The sequence below is a fragment of the Petromyzon marinus genome, chromosome 45, assembly GCF_048934315.1.
Source record: "Petromyzon marinus isolate PM22_M1 ecotype Great Lakes invasive population chromosome 45, UKy_Petmar_22M1.pri1.0, whole genome shotgun sequence".
Classification (NCBI taxonomy): domain Eukaryota; kingdom Metazoa; phylum Chordata; class Hyperoartia; order Petromyzontiformes; family Petromyzontidae; genus Petromyzon; species Petromyzon marinus.
Window position 1 is genome coordinate 6,325,073 of NC_133711.1, and position 20,331 is coordinate 6,345,403.

At 53.7% G+C, this 20,331-nt stretch overlaps 1 protein-coding gene across 1 annotated transcript in view; it reads left to right on the forward strand.

The window, feature by feature from the left end:
• Window positions 1-20,016, forward strand: part of PARD6B (par-6 family cell polarity regulator beta) — a 63,205-nt gene extending 43,189 nt beyond the window's left edge. Inside the window, exons 3-4 of the mRNA XM_032971098.2 lie at window positions 15,135-15,343; window positions 16,119-20,016. Coding sequence (XP_032826989.1) covers window positions 15,135-15,343; window positions 16,119-16,955 — 1,046 coding nt within the window. The 3' untranslated portion in view covers window positions 16,956-20,016. The remainder of the gene's footprint in view (window positions 1-15,134; window positions 15,344-16,118) is intronic.
• Window positions 20,017-20,331: the final 315 nt, after the last annotated feature.

Sequence of the window (20,331 nt, forward strand, 5' to 3'; positions counted from 1 at the left end):
GCTGGCCGCACATGGGTCAATTAACATTTTGATAGTGTCACTCGTAATTCATTACAATCGCAGTGCGATTGTAAGTTCAGCTCACATTGCTGCTCAAAGTCCCGAGCGACTACACCATTGGCGTGAGCGAGGAGGTAGAGCTCACCTGTTTACAGCCCCCCCTGAGCCGGTGGTGGACATTCCTCGTTCCTATGGCAGGGGTCGAGTCTCTCCACACGACAACCAGTGTTTGCATTGCCACACGCGGTGGTACTCATTTTATCGACCCCTGAGGGATGATGGATTTGAACTCACCTATACCCCATTCCGATTATTTATTTATACTGAAGGAATCCGATGAGGTATAAAGCTCTTTTTCACAAGTAGAGGTCTGTTGTTGGGTCTGTGAGCCATGCAGCGTCGTCTCCCTCCCTCCCTCTCCTCCCTCCCTCCCTCCCTTTCTCCCTCTCCCACCGTCTGTTTCCCCCCCACCTCTCCCCGCCCCCCCCCACTAGCCATGCTCCACGGCTCCCTCCTGAGTGGGAGGTGTCGCCAGGTCTAATTGAAAAGGGTGCGATAAGAACAAGCGGCAGCGGCAATGGTGGCGGTTTTGGTGGGAAAGTGTCTGTTGGCGGTGGGCCTCGAGGGAGCTCTGTGATCGCTTTTAAAAACTTCGGAGTTTAGGGGACATCGTGCCGCCGCTTCTGCGGACGGATTTGTCTCTTCCCCCACTCTGTGGCTCTCCCCACTCGCTCGCTCGCTGCTGCGTTGCGATGTATGTTGAACTTCTTTCCCATCGTGCGTAGCCAACTGTGCGCGCTAATCGGAGGTGCGGAGAAAGGACAACAAATTACATGCAAAAAGCGGTTCTAAATTTATTTTTTCAATCTAGATGATTTAAAAGTGCGTAGCTCCCGGTGGCTTCCTAATATGGGAAGGAAGAGCTTTCCAGACGGACGGTAGGGGCTGCAGCGAGCGGCTCGGAAACGCCGAGGCGGCACGGCTGAGAATCCTGCGTTCGATTCTGGGCTTCGACCGCTGAAATTTAAACCGGGTTCTCAAATGCAGTGAGCCTGATGGTCTCAGGTCGGTAACCAATAACCGTCCGTATAAAATGTAGGTTTTTTTCTTCTCAATTTGCCCATCTTACGTCCGGGTTATGCAAAAATATATATTGGGCCTGTCATGGTTTATTTTTGCTGAGGTGTTGGATCAGAATCCAGATAGCGACACGAGATTAGCTACAGGTTCGCAAGATGACTCGCGCTGACATCCTGGGTTTCTGTGAAGAGACGCTGAGATGTTCTGGATTAGTGTCAAGGGTAACTGAGGTTCCTGCTCGTTTTTTTTCGAGTCATTGCATCGTAGGGAAATCCTGAGGTTTGAATGCAGGGGCAGCCAGTGGAGGTGGCCGGGTGGCTGAGGTCAGAGTTCAGAGCGCTGAGCCGGCTGCCTGCGGTTAAACCGGGTTTGTGTTTAGAGGGCACCGTGGTGGCGAGATTTTAATTCCTTCCACTGGTACGGGGTTCGATCCCGACCCTGACGCCTGCTGTATATTTGTAGTTTGCATGCCTCTCTCATTCCCAGTGGCCGCGTGGATTTTTCTCCGGGTCCTCCTGGTTTTTCCCTCCCACATTTACAATTAACGTGACGCGTTGCGAGTATTTGGCAGCTGCTATAAATTTCCAAATGATGATAAGCCACTTCGTTGAGCTATCATTTGTGATAGCCAGGTCGCTTGTGAAAAATATTGCTGTATAGCTCAGTGGGCCTTACCTGGTAAAACATTTTTTTTTTAATAAATAGTTTATAGAGACCTCTTTATAACAGAAGGAAACTGCAGGCTGAGGTGACCGATAAGGCCCGGGGGAGGTTTGACAAACACCTCTGGATGAGCCAGCACTTTGCCCTGTGGGAGGAATGCACGCACGAGATTCCTCGCTGTGGAGGAGGAGAAAGAGGAGGAGGAGGAGGTGGAAGGAGGGGGCCGTCGTTTGGCAGGCCCAGTGCTCTCTTATCTACCCCCCTCCCACCCATCGACCCCCCACCTCCCCCACAGCCGTTAACCATTAACGCGGCACACGTGATCGTTATGGTTTTAGTGGCGGCAGGCAGTCGTGATAGACGACGTCAGGCCGGTGTGGAAGAGTAGGCCAAGTACCCTCTTGTTTTGTAGGCTCTCTTTTGAGCTCGCTCTGGCGTAGGTTCCTTCCTGCAAGCAGTGTTGCGAGCCAGGAAGTTGCAGGGCTGCACTTGTGCACTGCACTGTGAAGTTGATGACACCCCCCCCCCCCCAGCGAACATCAGTGGGGAGTGATGTCTGAACGGGTTCTGGACCTTCCCTTTTCACTGCCCTGCGATGAATAGCATAATGAAGTATGGTCAAAACAACTTCCCTTGACCAGTACAGTAAAACCTTGGATTGCGAGTAACTTGGTCTGCGAGTGTTTTGCAGGACGAGCAAAATTTTTAATTAAATATTAATTTGATAAACGAGGTCTTGCAATACGTGTAGTGTACGTATACGCTTTGTCTGTTGAGCGTCACGTGATCACAACTGATATAAGAGTGCTTTGATATACGAGTGCTTTGGATTACAAACACGTTTCCGGAGCGAATTATGCTCGCAATCCAAGGTTTTGCTGTAATTGTGTGGCGATGCCTTCATCCAGCAGTGGATTGACAAAGGTTAGCAAGTTGAATTCTTTTGTGATCTTTCGCCATGCAATGATTCATCCTCCAGCTATTCTGCGAGTTATCAGATTGTCTTCCACACGAAGCCAAGCACTCGTGGACCAAACCCTCCATCGACGTTGGAGGGTTTGGTGGCTCACTCACACACCGCGTGCTGCGTGAAACTCCCTTCCCGATGCCATTCGTAGGCTTGCCAGGTGAATGAGACGGCACAACAAAACGTCGGCTCCCCTTGTTCCGTCTGTGTGGGGGATAGACTTGTTGCTCCCTCGCGTGCGTGGTGTTTTTCTTCTGGTGCCACAGTGGCGAGATCGTTAACTACCTCGCCCTGATATACAGGAAGTTGTTGTGGGTTCAATCCCGACCCTGTCGCCTGTATAATTGGAGTTTGCGTGTTCTCCCCGTGGTCACGTGGATTTTTATCCGGGTCCCTCGGTGTTCCCCCTCTACACTTAGAATCGACAACGTGCATTTATAGTATTTGGCTGCTATAAATTTCCACACGATGATGATAAGCCACTTCGTTGAGCCACCATTTGTGATAGCCAGGTCGCTTCTGAAAAATAGCTCGGTGAGGCCTTACCTGGTAAAATAAAAATAATTATATTCCAGTTGTGCTCACAGCATTATCATGAGACAAATCATCCATTCAGGGACCCTAGCAGGGCAGTGCAAACCTCTTCGATTTAGAGAACGGCCCGCAGAAGCGGATATCGCAGAGCTACGGCTCTCTCAAGCCACCTCTGGTGCAACAGTAGAGGGCAGCACGGTTCCCACTGCCTCCGAGGGTAATGTTCACCGCGTGACATTCCAACCGAGAATGAGCAAATCCCGGAGCTTGAATTCCGCCACATGAGAGTGCAGAGCGAAATTGAAACGTTAAGAAGCCTTTGGCGACCGGACTGAACCCATCGAATCCGGTTTACCCACTTCTCGCCGTGGCAGTGTTAATTATTCATTTTATCGGTGATTTCACTCGGCCGGGGGAAATGACCTTCCTGCGAGCGTTCACAATTGTGGGACGCGGCGGTAAGGCGAAGGCTTCCGTCCGTGCCAGGCTCGGAGACCGAAATGAACGCTCTACGAGCCAGCGCTCTGGAGGCACAGTTGGTGGATCGTTGCAAGCTAAAAACGAAAACTCTTTAATTTTTTTTTATTTGACCAGGGTCAGGTCCCTCGCTGAGCTTTTTATACGGCCACTTGTTCAGAAACGACCTGGCCACCACAAATGTTAGCCCAACCAAGCGGCTAACATTTCGTGTGTATAATGTATCGCAGCCAAACACTCTTAAGCGCGTGATGTCGATGATAAATGTGGAGGGGAAAAACAGGAGGACCCGGAGAAAAATCCACGCGACCACGGGGAGAGAATGCAACCTCCAAATATACAGCAGCAGGCGTCAGGCTCGGGATCGAACTCGCGACCTCCCGTATGCCAGGCGAGGTGGTTGACATCTCGCTGCCTTGGTGCAGCGGTGGCGAGATTCCCTTGCCTTCCGCTCAGGTGTGCTTGTATCCCATCTTCCACTGCCCCCCCCCCCCCCCGATGGAATTAATTAATTCCTTGCGTGCCGTGGCCTGCACTGGGAAAAAAAACTAATTGCCTCGCCTTGTTGTGTTGGCACGCGGCGAACGCGTGGCCGCGTGCCGATGCCGTTACGGCTCAATCAATTAAAATGCAAATGCACGCCCCGTGCCGCGCACGGCCTCTTAATATTTCGCGAAATTCGCAAGAACGCCGTCGTACGTCACGCCGGTTTTATTCTGCCGCCGGTCTCTTTTTTTATTTTTCCTTCTTTGTCGCCGTCGCGCTTTGACAGCGTGCGTGCGCGTAACAAACCCCCCCCCCCCCCCCCCCGACATCGCATGAAAGCATGGAATAGATTCTGTATTATTAACCCAACCCCCCCCCCCTCCCCCGAGTCTTCTGCTGCAACGCCAACACCGATCATATCTGGAACAATTTTGCCTCTCTCTCGCAACTTTTTTTTTCATCCGTTGCTATGCTCCGAAAAGTCCAGTTGGGATCTGTCTTTTCGGAGAAGTTTTCCAGCCCCTCCGTGTGAACGACAAACAGCCCGCGGGAGGTGGATGTGTCGCATGTCACGCCGGGAACTCGACATCAGAGGGTTGGCACCTTTCCCCCAGCCCGCCCTGCCACGCAGAGCACTGCACCGTGTCTTCTCCTACCACCCGCAGCGTGTCGTTCTCGCAATGCGAATTGGGGTATACATCGCGATGGAACACATTAGGGAGCGCTTTTTGTTTGCATGTTGATAACGTGGAATGCGAATTGGAAATAACGCAATCGAGCGAACGGAACTACACCGCGGCGCGAGTCGGAATAAGCGGTCGTGACGGCTGGCTCGGCGTAACATCGCACGAGGCATCGGGACGCTGCTTGATGCTTCCCCAGCCTTTGTCCGGTCTGCGCGTACCCATCTGACGCGTTATCGCGCGGGCTGCGCTTTACCCGACGTTATTTAATATCACGTGATTTTTCCATCCCGCGGTGTTCTTCAGGAACGTCACTCCCCGCGTTACGGGAGAACGGACGGCAATGCTCGTAGCGTGACGCACTCCGCGCCTGGGACTCGTCACCTCCCTCACGCTGTGTCTCTCTACTCCCTCTTGTGTTTACCCTTTTTAAGAACCTCCCCCAACAAACAAAAAAAACGCCCGAGAAATAAAAGTGATTGATTGATGGTTGATATTAATGTCGAAAAGAAAAACGCAGATTGCAATGTCAGGCATCCGTCACGTTCGGGTTGGCACCGCTGATGGTTATTAGAAATCCCAATAATTCGAGTGGTCCTTTCGTCGGCAACCTTTCAACGAACGCCGGACGGTGCGCTCGGGATGGAATGGGCCCGCCTGTGGAATGACGATGATGTTTATGCACAGCGCCTCGTCAAGCCGCTGCTGTGCGGCGCGCGGGGGTTGTTTGACCGTACTTCCGGAAATCGTGAAATCGGGGAGCGTAGATGTCGGAGCATAGTGCAGTACAACAACAGATGTTGCCGCACGGTCCTCTGCTGAGCACGACCTAGCTCCTGCAGCAGCCTGTGACAAGATGTTTTGTGATCACGTGACAACGGAACTGTGAACTGTGGAGAGATGTTAACCACCTCTCTTGGTATACAGGAGGGCGTGTCTCTCCCTGTGGTCGTGTGGCTTTTTCTCCGGGTCCTCTGGTTTTTCCCTCCACGTTTATAATCAACATCACGCGTTTAGATTATTTGGCCGCCATAAATTTCCACGTGATGATGAGCCACTTTTGTAGAGCGACCATTTGTGATTGCCAGGTGGCTTCTGAAAGAGAGCTACATAGCTCAGTGGGCCTTTCCTGGTAATATAAAAAATAGTTCAGTTTTATTATATAGCAGTCTCCCCTTTTGCACTCTAAAGGCTCAAAGCCTTTGTCGCTTCCGTTACGGTGGACCGCTACCTGTTGCCAATTGTATACGGAAGCCGTGAGCAGATTTTCTGAGCACAGATATGAAATGAGAGCTCTTGCTGAGCGGTGTAGCGGCTGGGTGTTCAGTCTGCCGGAGCAGGAATATAATAAGCCTCGACTGCCAAGGCAAAAGGGTTTTATGTACCGTGGTGGTCATTTGTCAGTGTTGTGTATGTGTGCATTTACCAAAACAGGCGGAGTGCTGGCCACACGCCCCCTCGTCTGCCACATAGGTGCTACTTGCTAACGGCACTGGCCCCAACATTCTGTTAAGGCTATGCGGGTGATCTTTGTCTTTGTTATTTACTGAAACACAGCAGGGGTGGCACAGTGGGGAGGGCACAGGTGGTGCATCTGCTGGTCATCTCACTCGGTCAACCCATGACACTACATGGGTCTGTCCCGTGACCTGCCACCAAGCCTGCCTCGCTCCACGTGACCTGAGAGTGCACCTAGCCTGGCACAAACACTGTGGTGATGTCACTGCCACTTAGTGGTGAACGACTGCGGTTGTTAGATTTGCATCGTGTGTAAGAGCGCCTGTGTGTGTGCGGTTGTGGGTGGCGGTGCTCGCGAACAGTTGGCACAGTGGGAGGAACAGCTGGTGGATCTGCCGGTCATCTCAGTCAGCCAACCCATGGCACCTTGGTCTGTCCCGTGTCCTCCTGCCAGCAAGCTTTCGACACTTCACGTGGCCTCAAAGTGCACCTGGCCTGGCACAGGTGACATCATGGGGACGTCATCGTCACTTAATGGCGGGTATTGGTATTGGCGGTGCTCGCTAAATGCACTTGCCCAACAGTCTGTTGAGGCTATACGGTGGATCTTTGTGGGCGGCGGTAGGAAAATACGCCCGGGTTCAATTCCCGGTCACGGTCAACATGAGCGATGAGTGATATCGGAACCAGTTGTGGGTCCTCTCAGGTTGACGTGTCCTTGGAATGAGCGACAGGTGCGGTGCGTAAACATCGGCGCTGGGGAGACAAAGGTGGATGGGCGTGGTCGTGGAAACATCACCCCCCTCGTGCGCTGTACCCGGTGCTTGCTTAACAGTACTTGCCCCAACAGTCTGTTAAGGCTCTACGGGCGGTGGGGGATCTTTGTCTTTGCAGCATTGTGACCGGTCTTCAAAGTGCACATCATCGTCAGAGGCCAATTATATCCGTGGTTAAGTCGATATCCTTTTGTGCTTTTGTAAATCCATTCCACGCGACTGACGCAAGCGTCTTTTTTAACGTCTTCCACGGTGATGCAAATAACTTTGGCCTGCGTTCCGACTGCACTGCAGGCACGGACCGCATGGCCTGCTCGTAATATCGCGTACAATTGAATTCCATTACGGGGCTGACTCACGTCTTCCGCCTCCCCGCCTCCCCCCCCCCGACAGCAAGAACAGAGATGAATGAATCAATGCATGAATGAAAGATGAGGAAGCATTCTGTCGAGGCCAACAATCTCAATCAGAAATCGTTTTGCTTCAGCTCTCACTCGGAGTGATCGGGAAAAAAACCTGCTGGGAGCACAGGTCATAAAACTACGTAGCTCTCAGCGTGATTTTGTTTGTTTGTTATTTTACCAGGCAAGGACCCACTGAGCTGTAGGCATCGCTCTTTGTCAGAACCGACCTGGCCAAAAATTAAAGCTTAACGAAATGGCTTGTCATGGTAGAAATGTATCGCAGTCGAATACTCTAAACGCGTCATGCTCATTCTAAATGTGACGGGGAAAAACCGGAGGACCCGGGGGAAAAATCTATGCGACCACGGAGAGAGAAAGAGACGCGCAAACTCCAAATTTACAGGCATCGTCAGGATCGGGATCAGGCGAGGTCGTTGACATGCCGCCGCCGCATCGCCCCTCATTTAAAGGGATGATCCCCGTCATAGTTCTGTGATATCTGGTTCCACGGGCAGCACTCGGAACACAAAAGGGTTGCACTGTTTATTGAGGGTTCCGAATGGTTACTTTGTCTCAGGACAGGACGACACCGATAGCACAGCATTAGCCGCAATAATCGTTAGCCACTACTGGATGAAGGTTTCCCAACGCCATCACCAAAACTCACGGTCCTGCAAAACTCACCGTGAAGCGCGGCGCTTTCGGATGCGCTTCTGCGGCCGTCTGGAACGCTCTTCGTTCCGATGTTAGGAAGCCGCTGGGAGCTCTGCACTTTAAAAATCATCGTCTGGATTGACAAACTCAATTCGTTCGAACTGCTCTTCGTGTTCGGTTTGTGTCGTCCTCCCCCGCACCTCTGATCAAGCACAGTCGGCTGCGTACGGTGCGAAAAAAGTTCAACCTTTTGCGTGTGAAAATCCACCCAGTGGCTTGCGTGCCAGTTGATTGCATCGCTCTACCTCCGTCGTCAGCGAGCCTTTTGTTCGCGCATCCCCCTCCCTTGGCTGCCACTCCGTAGCTAGTCTCCGCCAACGGCCTCCTTCGTCCCTTCTAAATGGCGCGTCCTGCATTAAAGCCCACGGCACTTTTTTGTTTGCCGACAGCAAAATTGCAGATTATAATTGGGGGAAGAGCTTGCGTGGATTTTATATATATGTATACTCTTTAAATGTGTCTCATTGCTCGCTCGTTTTCTGTGTGTCAAGCCACGGACTTTTTCATTCACACCCCTGCACGCATGTCGTTAACGCTCAGCTTGGAGCCTCCGCACCTCCCCTCCTCCCACCTCCCCACCCCCCCTCCTCCCCACCTCCCCACCTCCCCTCCTCCGCACCTCCCCACCTCCCCCCCACCTCCCCACCTCCCCACCTTCACATTCCTTCGCGCTGCCGCCCTCGTCATCCTAAAGACTCACCTCGACCCATTTCGTTCGCTCCCCCCCCTCCTCTCTCTCCGCGCGTGCGCCGCTCATATTTATTTTTTGTTCTTTTCCCTCCCGCGTTGGCCGTTTGGCCTCTCTCGCGTTCTGTCCGCGTTCAGCGAGGAGCCGCCCGTCGGGTGTGAAGGAAGCGCGGCCTCGTGACGCACGAAGCCGCGGCGTCAGGCACGCGGCTCGCCACGTTGCGCAATCGCCGCGTCATCGCAAAGCACAAACAAAGTTCCCCCGTGTGCAGCCTGCCACACGGTCTGCTGGGGCAAGGGCTGTTGGCGAGGACCGATGAAGCCCCGGAACGGCGCTCGCGGGCACGGTGTGGCCGGCACCACGCCTGCCCGCCTTTGTCTCTCGCCAAGTGCCGATGGTGTTTACATCTTATCACGGTGGCGAGACGTTAAGTACCTCCTGGTATGCAGGAGGTCGTGGGTTCGATCACGAACGACCCTGACGATGGAGTTTGCGTGTTCTCTTTGACCGCGGCCCTCCGGTCTTAACCTCTGCATTTAGAAATATACTTTTAGAAATGTGAGTATTTGGTTGCAATACATTTCCATGTAATAAGCCACTTTGTTGAGCTATCATTTGTGGCCAGGTCACTTATAAATTGCTATATAGCTCCAGTGGGCCTTACCTGGCGAATAAAAAATAGTTTAATTGTTTATACGCTGCACCAGGTACTCATTTATGGCTAAGTCGACCTAGGAGAGGCCCAGGACCAGTTCAGCGGTTTACGAGCGTCGTGCACTAGCGACTGCACGACCACCGTGTCGCGCACGCACACTAAGGCAAAGGCAAAGGTTCCCCGTGTAGTTTTACCACTCTGGTAGGGGTAAGTGCCGTCAGCGAGTGCCAATTAAACGGTGCATTTCATGGTGGTACGGCCAGCACCACACTTATGTCGAAGGCGGATCGAGAAACTTAACACGGTGGGGGGAAGGCGGAGGGAGCGGTGGATGGATAGAGGTGGTCCAGAAATGTCAGGCTTTTAAATCAGTGCCTTACACTGATAAGTGAAATATATATATCATTCAATGTATTTTCTCTGATAAATATAAACAACAACCCCCACGGGGGTCCCAGAGTGGATCCACTACAGTGCTAATTTTTACACACTGCAGCAGATACTCGTTTCAGGCTGAGTCGACTTAGATGTGAACCAGGCACTTTCTGATAACACTTAGACCTCGTAAGCTGCCTTTGAAACCAGGTGCCAGGGGCTCAAAAGACTTGGCGCTAATCGCTGCCCTTCCGTTGCGCCCAACATTGACCCACACATGCAAAGACAAAGATCCTCCGTGTAGCATTAACAGACTGTTGGGGCAGGTGCTGTTAATGAGCACCTGTGAAGGCCGGCGAGGTGGGGGGGGGCCGGGGTGGCCAACACCACGCCAGGCCGTCTTTGTCTTCCCAGTGCTGATGTTTACACAGCACACCGTTTGAGGCAGAGCTCGCCTCGGTGAGGCCCAGGACCGGTTCATCTATGAGTGACTGTTATTGGTCGTGAGCAGGAATCGAACCCGGCTCGTGGGGTTTATAGCACGGTGTGCGAATCGCTGTACCACCGCTCCCCAAATGCACATGCAAGGTACGCGAGGGGGTGGGTGGTCAGTACTACGCCCAGCTGCCTTTTTCTCCCCAGTGACGATGTTTTTACACACCGCACCAGGTACTCATTTGAGGCAGAGTCGGCCTAGGGGAGGCCCAGGACCGGTGTTGGCCATGAGCGGGATTAAAACTCAGGTCGCCGGGTTTCGTAGCGCAGCGTGCTGCGCACGCACGCATTCCTACGTACACACAGAGACGCACGCGTACACACACACACACCCAGAGAGAAAAAGACACTCCCACACACAAAACACTCAAACCGCTCGCCCAATTGCCACGAGGTCTTCCGGCTGTCGCGCACCAAAACAAAAACACGACTGTGCAGTCGGTGACGAATTGTTAATTTCATTGCGTGCGGCAGCTGGCCGAGTTATTTTATTATTTTTATAACAGTACAATGCGTTTGTTCTAAAATTCATCATCGTTATTAATCACTTGTTTTTCTTGGCGGCGTGAAAACCTGCACAGATTTATCCACGGTCAGACGGCTTGGCAGATAGCGGGGGGGGGGGGATGGTGAGCCCACTTTACCCTCAACTCGGCCGTTTAACATCAACCATCATCATTGTTCCAGGGTGGATAGAATTAGTATACCGGTTTTGCTATGTTGTGAAACTGACCCTTTCCATAGGCGTGTGGAATTTCCGCAGGCAGATGCGTTGCACTCGGCCGGTCTACGTCTTCTAATATTGAATGCAATTGTCAATCGTCTACCGAATGAAGGGTTTTTTTGGGTTGTATCGCGTAATTGTCAATGTGCCGTTAACCCGCCGTCACCCGACGCAGCCGACTAGCAAGGTTCGTCACGTGGCCAAAACGTGCCGATGAGCTCTTACTTGAGCACATCGGCACGACGGCGAGTAAGCCCACGACATTTACAATCGAGGACTGTCGCGTTTCGCTGGCGATTTACAACCGGCTTCATCGGGCTTATTTTTTTCCCTCCAGAATTGTGAGGAAGTCTTCCTGCTGCCGCTCTTAACAGAGCAAGATGTGAGCCTATCAGGGTGCAAAGATCAGAGGAGGGGTGTGGGGGGGGGGGATGATTGTAATCACATAAATTACAAATGGAAGAAGACTCCTTTGCAATTCTCGGTCCGATTTCTGCCGTCTCATTTCCGTCGTTTGTCGTTTAACCGGCCGGGAAACTCGGCGGCAGAGCGAGCGGCCCGCAATCAAGAGGTAGCAAGTTCACATTGTGGTTGGTGGTTTGACTCCGGCCCATCAGCCCTCCGATGCAGATAAAATGACTTACCGCTCCATGGGGATGTCAACAGAGGTTGCCCGATGGAATAGACCCGCTCCCACCGAAGCAATGTGTACATTTCCGCAACAGCGCTACGAACGGGAGTCGATCACCGATACGTCGATGCCGCATGCGATCAGGAAATCACTTTTGACTTTTGATTCTTCGTTCAGCCTGGTAACCGGGACTGTTTAAAAAAAAAAATTATTGACGAGCAGGTAAAAACACTGCGGACGATCTTTTCGCAACCCACCAACCCCCGCGTTGCAGGCAAAACCCCCGCGCCAACCGCCACGGTAGCCGGCTCGACGCGACGGCGGAGCTGGGGGGTGGGGGCCCCCGAGCCCAGGCGCGTTTTGGCGAGCGGGCAAAATGAGGATTTATGAACAACCGCTGGCCCCGATGGTGGCGTGCGGTTTAACGACGCCATGCCCGAGCGCGCTGGCGCGGGCCAGCCACGCTGGCGCGGGCCAGCCACACTCTTGCCGTGCGGCAGGAGGAGGCCCGCTGTACGGCGGCGGGAATTGGGGGGGGTTAGATGCCGCAAAGCCATCGTGCGTTCGCGTAACGTACGCACACGTGGCCGACCGCGTTGATCGGAGGTTGGTCGCGGGGGGGGGGGGGGTGGAAAACAAACTAAACACACAAAGCGGTGCTTAAAGAATGAGTTTTCAATCGAGATTTAAAAGTGCCGTACAGTGAGGGAAAAAAAGTATTTGATCCCCTGCTGATTTTGTACGTTTGCCCACTGACAAAGAAACGACCAGTCTATAATGTTAATGGTAGGTTTATTTGAACAGTGAGAGACAGAATAACAACAACAAAATCCAGAAAAACGCATGTCAAAAATGTTATAAATTGATTTGCATTTGAATGAGGGAAATAAGTATTTGACCCCCTCTCAATCAGAAAGATTTCTGGCTCCCGGGTGTCTTTTATACAGGTAACAAGCTGAGATTAGGAGCACTCCCTTTAAGAGTGTGCTCCTAATCTCAGCTCGTTACCTGTATAAAAGACACCTGTCCACAGAAGCAATCAATCAATCAGATTCCAAACTCTCCACCATGGCCAAGACCAAAGAGCTCTCCAAGGATGTCAGGGACAAGATTGTAGACCTACACAAGGCTAGAATGGGCTACAAGACCATTGCCAAGTAGCTTGGTGAGAAGGTGACAACAGTTGGTGCGATTATTTGCAAATGGAAGAAACACAAAAGAACTGTCATTCTCCCTTGGCCTGGGGCTCCATGCAAGGTCTCACCTCGTGGAGTTGCAATGATCATGAGAACGGTGAGGAATCAGCCCAGAACTACACGGGAGGATCTTGTCAATGATCTCAAGGCAGCTGGGACCATAGTCACCAGGAAAACAATTGGTAACACACTACGCCGTGAAAGACTGAAATCCTGCAGCGCCCGCAAGGTCCCCCTGCTCGAGAAAGCACATACATGCCCGTCTGAAGTTTGCCAATGAACATCTGAATGATTCAGAGGACAACTGGGTGAAAGTGTTGTGGTCAGATGAGATCAAAATGGAGCTTTTTGGCATCAACTAACCCCTCCGAGTCTGGAGGAGTAAGAATGCTGCCTATGACCCCAAGAACACCATCCCCACCGTCAAACATGGAGGTGGAAACATTATGCTTTGGGGGTGTTTTTCTGCTAAGGGGACAGGACAACTTCACCGCATCAAAGAGACGATGGACAGGGCCATGTACTGTCAAATCTTGGGTGAGAACCTCCTTCCCTCAGCCAGGGCATTGAAAATGGGTCGTGGATGGGTATTCCAGCATGATAATGACCCAAAACACACGGCCAAGGCAACAAAGGAGTGGCTCAAGAAGAAGCACATTAAGGTCCTGGAGTGGCCTCGCGAGTCTCCAGACCTTAATCCCATTGAAAATCTGTGGAGGGAGCTGAAGGTTCGAGATGCCAAACAGCAGCCTCGAAACCTTAATGACTTGGAGAAGATCTGCAAAGAGAAGTGGGAAAAATCCCTCCTGAGATGTGTGCAAACCTGGTGGCCAACTACAAGAAATGTCTGACCTCTGTGATTGCGAACAAGGATGTTGCCACCAAGTACTAATTCATGTTTTGCAGAGGGGTCAAATACTTATTTCCCTCATTAAAGTGCAAATCAATGTATTACATTTTTGACATGCGTTTTTCTGGATTTTGTTGTTATTCTGTCTCTCACTGTTCAAATAAACCTACCATTAAAATTATAGACTGATCATTTCTTTGTCAGTGGGCAAACGTACAAAATCAGCAGGGGATCAAATGCTTTTTTCCCTCACTGTATCTCCCAGTGGCTTCCTCATGTCGGAAAGGAAGAGCGTTCCAGACGGCCGCAGAAGCACTTCTGAAAGCGCCGCGCGATGATGCGGTGACGCATCTTTGTTCGATGGCTCGCCTAAAGCCGCCGCTGCAGCTGCTGTCAGGATGACCGGCGTTCGCGTGATGGTTTATGCTCGCGTGATAGGGTTACATGGAGACCCATAGTCTCTGTCAGTGCGACCCATAGGTATACAAAGAGACTCGTAGGCTTGCGTAGAAGCCCCTTGGGCTTCAAAACTGGCCCATTAGATCAAAGCCTTACCCAGAGCGATGAGGACTACGTATCTGTAAATATGCAAATTAATTTTGCCCTGACAATCGCGCGCTGCCTACCCCGGATGGACGCCTGCGAGCGCACGAATCTTCTTCCACACTCGCTACATTTTTTTTGACCCTGAAGCTTGACCCTGAAGCTTGACCCTGCAGCTTGACCCTGAAGGTTGACCCTGAAGGTTGACCCTGAAGCTTGACCCTGAAGCTTGACCCTGAAGGTTGACCCTGAAGCTTGACCCTGAAGCTTGACCCTGAAGGTTGACCCTGAAGGTTGACCGGCGGGCGACGTGGCCGGGTGGGCAGCGGCGCCGTTTGCCGCGCGTTTTTGCGGAAGCTCGCGCGGTTCAGGAGCGGCGGCCGCCCTGGTTAATACTTGCGGGGGGGCTCCGTATTAACCCCCAAAAGGACGACGCGTTGTTTGGGGGTCCCGTGGGGCGGTATTTACAATAAAAAGAGCGTGTGATGTCGCCAAGTTTGAAATTGTACTTTTAAATGGCCTATTTGGGTCAATACACATCGCAACGTCGCGCCCCCCCCCCCCTCTCTCCTGTGAAACGACCGCAGGGACCACGCCTAGCCCTGAAGCGCAGCGTCGCCGCCTGCTCCGATAGCATCGCTCCGCTAGGGCAGCACGAACACCAAACCATTCGGATCCACAGACGACTTGGCAAATTTTATACGTATGTATTCTTTTTGTATTTCTGTCCAGCAGAGGATGCCGACTACAACGCGTTTGGAACCAACAGCCTCTTGCGCAAGAAGAAGGTGGGCCTCCCGGGCCTCCCGGGCCTCCTCCACCCCCGAGACAAGCCGCGGCCCCACCGCGACATCGGCCTCCCGCAGGACTTCCGTCCCGTGTCCTCCATCATCGACGCCGACATCCTGCCCGAGAACGTGCGCCGAGTGAAGCTCTACAAGCAGGTATGGGGGCAGGGACTGGGCAGGTACGGGGGCAGGGACTGGGCAGGGACGGGGGCAAGGACGGGGGCAAGCATGGGGGCAGGTACGGGGGCAGGGACTAGACCGGGCAGGGATTGAACGGGGCAGGGACTGGATGGGGCAGGGACTGGACGGAGCAGGTACGGGGCAGGGACGGGGCACCGACGGGGCCAGGGTCTGGACTTGGCAAGGACTGGGCAGGGACAAGGGCAGCGAAGGGGGCAGCGACGGGACGGGCCAGCGGGGATATTGCCCAGGGCTCTTGGGAGAGTCTCTCCCGTCTGTGTCCTCATCTCTCGCCCCATCTCCCTACATCGCATTTTAATATTTCCCTGTCACCCCTATCTCACCCATCGCCCTCTATCTCCCCATTGTCAATGTCTCACCCCGTCTCCCCGTGTCTACCCCCCCATTCACCTATGTCTTCGTACATTTTATTCCATAATGACATCTCACACCTCATTTTGTATCTCCCTTCATCTGCCCATGTCCGTCCCCTATCTCTGCACATCGCTCGCCATGCCCCCACGTCTCCCCGTGTCTCGGCTATCTCCCCGTGTCTCCCCTATCTTTCCATCTCCTTTACATCTCCTAATCTCATCGAGTCTCCCACGGGTCTCTTCCCATCTCTCCTCAAACAATATCCATCTCCCCACATCAACAACAACAACAACAACATCCTAATCATCTCCCCCTCCTATCCCCTCTGGCCTATCGACCCCCCTCCTCCCCCACCTCTCACCCGCAATCCCACCAGGGCTCGGAGCGGCCTCTCGGCTTCTTCATCCGCGACGGCACGAGCCTGCGCGTGATGGCACGCGGCATCGAGAAGGCGCCGGCCGTCTTCATCTCGCGCCTCGTGCCAGGGGGCCTGGCCGAGAGCACCGGCCTCCTCGCCGTCAACGACGAAGTGCTGGAGGTGAACGGCATCGACGTCGCCGGCAAGACGCTCGACCAGGTCACCGACATGATGGTGGCCAACAGCCGCAACCTCGTCATCACCGTGCGGCCCGCAAACCAGCGTCCCGCCGCGGCCGGCGGGACGCTGTCCGGCGGGACGCTGTCCGGCGGGACGGGCACGACGCTGTCCGGCGGGACGCTGTCCGGCGGGACGGGCACGACGCTGTCCGCGACGTCGTCCTCCTCGTCTTCCGGCGGCGGCGCCAGGGGGGGGGGCGGTGGGGGGGCGGCGGCGGCGGCCGCGCGGAGCAACGGCGCCCCGGCCGGCGAGCGCCCGCCCTACGTCATCACCAACTACACGGACGAGGACAGCGGCGAGGAGAGCGACGAGGACCTGGTGATAGATTCGCCGGCGGCGTTGTCGTCGTCGTCGTCGTCGGCGCCGTTCTCCCTGGAGCCCCTGCCGCTGTCGCCCAACGGGGAGCTGTCGCGGCGCTTCCGGTCGGACGCGGAGCTCAACGGAGGGGCTCAGGCGGAGAGGGCCGGGGGGTCGCGGGGGGGTGGCGGCGGCGGCGGGGGCGGCGGCGGGGGCGGCGGTGGCAAAGCGCCGGCGGTCGTGGCGAGAGGTCACGGGAACGGCGGCGCTCTGCAGCAGGGCAGCATGGAGGAGGATGGCACCGTCATCACTCTGTGACGGCGGAAGCGCGTGGTGGCGGGGGGGTGGGGGGGGGCGTGGGAACGCGCGCGTGCGCGATTTGAACTTTGACCTTCGAGGGCTGCGATGGCGGGATGTGCTGCGAGGTCACTGCGACCGGGCGTAGCGCGCGGGAGGAGGAGGTGTCGTCGTCTTGTTGAGAGATCTTCTTCACGGTGGTGGTGGTGGTGGTGGTCGTAATCTCGTCGTCGTCCGTCATCGTTGAGCGTCGTCGCCGTCGTTTTTAAATTTTCACTTTCCGTAAATTTCCTCTCGTCGTAATCGTCGCGTTGGTCCCGTTAGCGTCCGTTGTGTCTCGGCTGCGCTCGCCTTCGTCGCAGGTGTCCGTCGTCGTGGCTGTCGTTTTGATTCTTGTCGTGTCGATCATGTTCGTCGTTAACGTCGTCGTCGTCGTCGTCGTAATCATCATCGTTTTCGAACGTCAGAGTCATCGCGTATTAATTATCGACGTCTTGTCGAGGTTGATGCCATGTCGTCACATCCATTGCCGCCGTCGGCATCGTCAGAATAATGACTGTCGTCGTCGACATCATGATCATCAGTGTCGTCACCATCTCCGTTGCGATCATCTTCTTTGCCATCATTGTTATCGTATTTCATTGCCATCTTCATTCTCACGTCATCATAATCGGTCACCATCTTCATCATCAGTTGTCCTGATCCTCCATTGTCAACACCATTATCATCGTTAGTACGAGGCGAGCCGACTACTTCTACACAAAAGCACAGTCACTCTGGCTACTTCATCTCTTTATTACATTGAGTCTTAATATCATGATTATTATTATTATTATTTCTCAATCGAGTCTCCTTGTCATGTGGCTTTCTCTTAAGTAATGTGCAGCACTGCTACTGACGCACGCGCTCCCAACCGGTTGTCTCCCCGGTATCGGCAAAATCGTCGCCTGCCGTTTCCGTGAAGACATTTTATCGGATAGCAAACAAATGATGGTGAAATTTTTGTGTTTTTTTTTTAATAATCGTCTGTGGTTAACGACGCGGTGCAAAACGGCTCGGGGTGGGGGGGGGGGAGTGGGGGGGCCGCTTGCGCGCCTGCACCGTCGGCCTGCCGGAATGTTCTCCGTCACTTCCGCCACCGTCGTTCGTTGTTCGTTTTTTAAAGAAGTTAAATAAATAGAATCCCCTTTGTCAGCTAGACCGCCGAGGGTTCTGGGTGGGCGGTCGAGCTGCCCCCCCCCCCCCCCACACACACGTGGTTACGTCACAAAGCAGTCGTCGTCATGTTGCGATTGACGTCGCTCATTTTATTTACCCCAGATGTTTTACTTCCCGATGAAATATCTATGAAATTACAAGCACAAAACGCTAAAGTTCTTAGTCATTAAATAGCTTTTATCCGTTAAAATTCGTCGTGCTTTTGCAGAAATTGCCGCAGTTTTGTCGCGAATTCAAATTACACTTGCCGCGAACTGACGGGCTCCCCCGTACGTGATAAGCTTCGCAGATTTGTAACTTGGCAAATGATTGGAAGGCTCGTTCGGCCGGCTTGCGTTGAGCGAACTGTTGGCCGAGAACATTTAAAATAAGCGAATCTTTCTTTTCAGCGGAATAAACAATGCCGATAGGTACGCGATATGCACATTTCCTGTGCACGGTTACGGCACAGCGGTGCAACGCGGGGGAATCGTGAGATTTTATATCGTTCGGCGAGAAATTATTTTGGCGGCTGGCCGAGGCGGCGGAGAGGGCGGCGGTTGCGACGGCGGAGGGGAACGGGTGGCCTGCCTCGCAGGCCAAGGACAAACCAACAACAACAACAACAGCAACAGACAAATAAACAAAATAAATGATGAGTGAAACGGGGCGCGATGATTAAAAAAAAGGGCTGCGCTTTCCCGTCGCTGGGGGAGGGAAGATATTTTCCACTGTTTTTAGAGATGTATATTTTTGTAGCGGTCGAGATTCCAATTCCACTAAAGTGCCGGCAGCAGGATTAGTAAGTTGGGGACGGGAGGTGGGATTGGGGTGGGCGGGGAGGCGGGGAGGGGGGCATGACACTTGGGCCTTGAAGCGGGGGATGGGAGGGGGTGAATTTTTTTATCCGAAGAAAATGCAATGATGTGATATCGGTACTGTACAACGTGTACGCAAAGTGTGCTGTGTGTGTGTACGCGAATGTGTATCGTGCTTGTGTGTGTGTGTGTAGGGGGAGCGGTAGTGTCGCGCGCTACGAAGCCGGGGCCACCAGAGTTCGATTCCCGCTCAGGGGCCCAGCACCAGTGACGATTATTTGTACCGGTCCTGGGCCTCCCCTAGGCCGACTCAGCCTCAAATGAGTACCCGGTGCGGTGTGTAGCAAACATCGCCACTGGGGAGACGGAGGCGGCCGGGCGTGGTGCTGGCCACCCACCCCCTCGTGGTGCCGTTCCAGGCCTTCGTAGGTGCTGCTCGCCGACAGCGCTTGCCCCTACAGTCTGTTAAAGCTCCGCAGGGGAATCTTTGTCTTTGCTTGTGCGTGCCGCGCGCGATTCGTGACGCGCATGGATCCTGCCATCGTTTGCGGGATCGCCTGTGCTCAACCTGTGCCACGCTTGTGAATGCTCGTTGCGTGCGCGCGGTTGGGCGCTGCCACTACGGCGGCGATGGAAACGAACCAGCGGTTGCAGCGCGTGGATATAATCGTCAACGGCGATGCGAGCTTCCTGTCTGAATGTTCTTTGCGCGGGGGAAAGAATGATCGTCCCCTGCCTGACGATGCACCCGCAGTTGGTCTTGTAATCCCGTTAGCGTGGAATCGCCAATCTACGTTGCCTTTGTGCACGCGTACACCGTGTGAGAGTATGTGTGTGTGTGTATACCGCCCGTGTGTGTACCGTGTATGTAAACACGCAGACGCACACGCGTGTACTGTGTGTGTGTATACCGCCTACCTGTATACCGTGTATATAAACACACAGACGCGTGTAGCGTGCGTGTGCGCCGTGTACCGCACGCACACGCGCCTCACCGTCTCTTCCAAATTGACGGCTTTATAGTCGCGACTGAACAAAAGCAAACGAAAAGAGAACTCCCCCCCCCCCCCCCCCAAACAATCCCCACATGGCTGTATTAAGTAAATCAAATCAGCTTCTTACGGCTTAGTAGTAATGAACAGAATAATGAACTTCCGTCTTTTTGTTTAAAATGTTTTTGTTGTTGTTTTCTACCCGGCAAGCAAAGAGCGCGGAGGGACTGCGTGACGATGTAGCCGGAGCGGCTCCTCACTACCCCTTCCCCGCTGCTCACTTTTATAGTTGACTCGCGTGGGGGGCTGCTCGTGGGGGGCTGCGTGTGGGGGGTTGCGTGTGGGGGGCTGCGTGTGGGGGGCTGCGTGTGGGGGGCTGCGCGTGTTTTC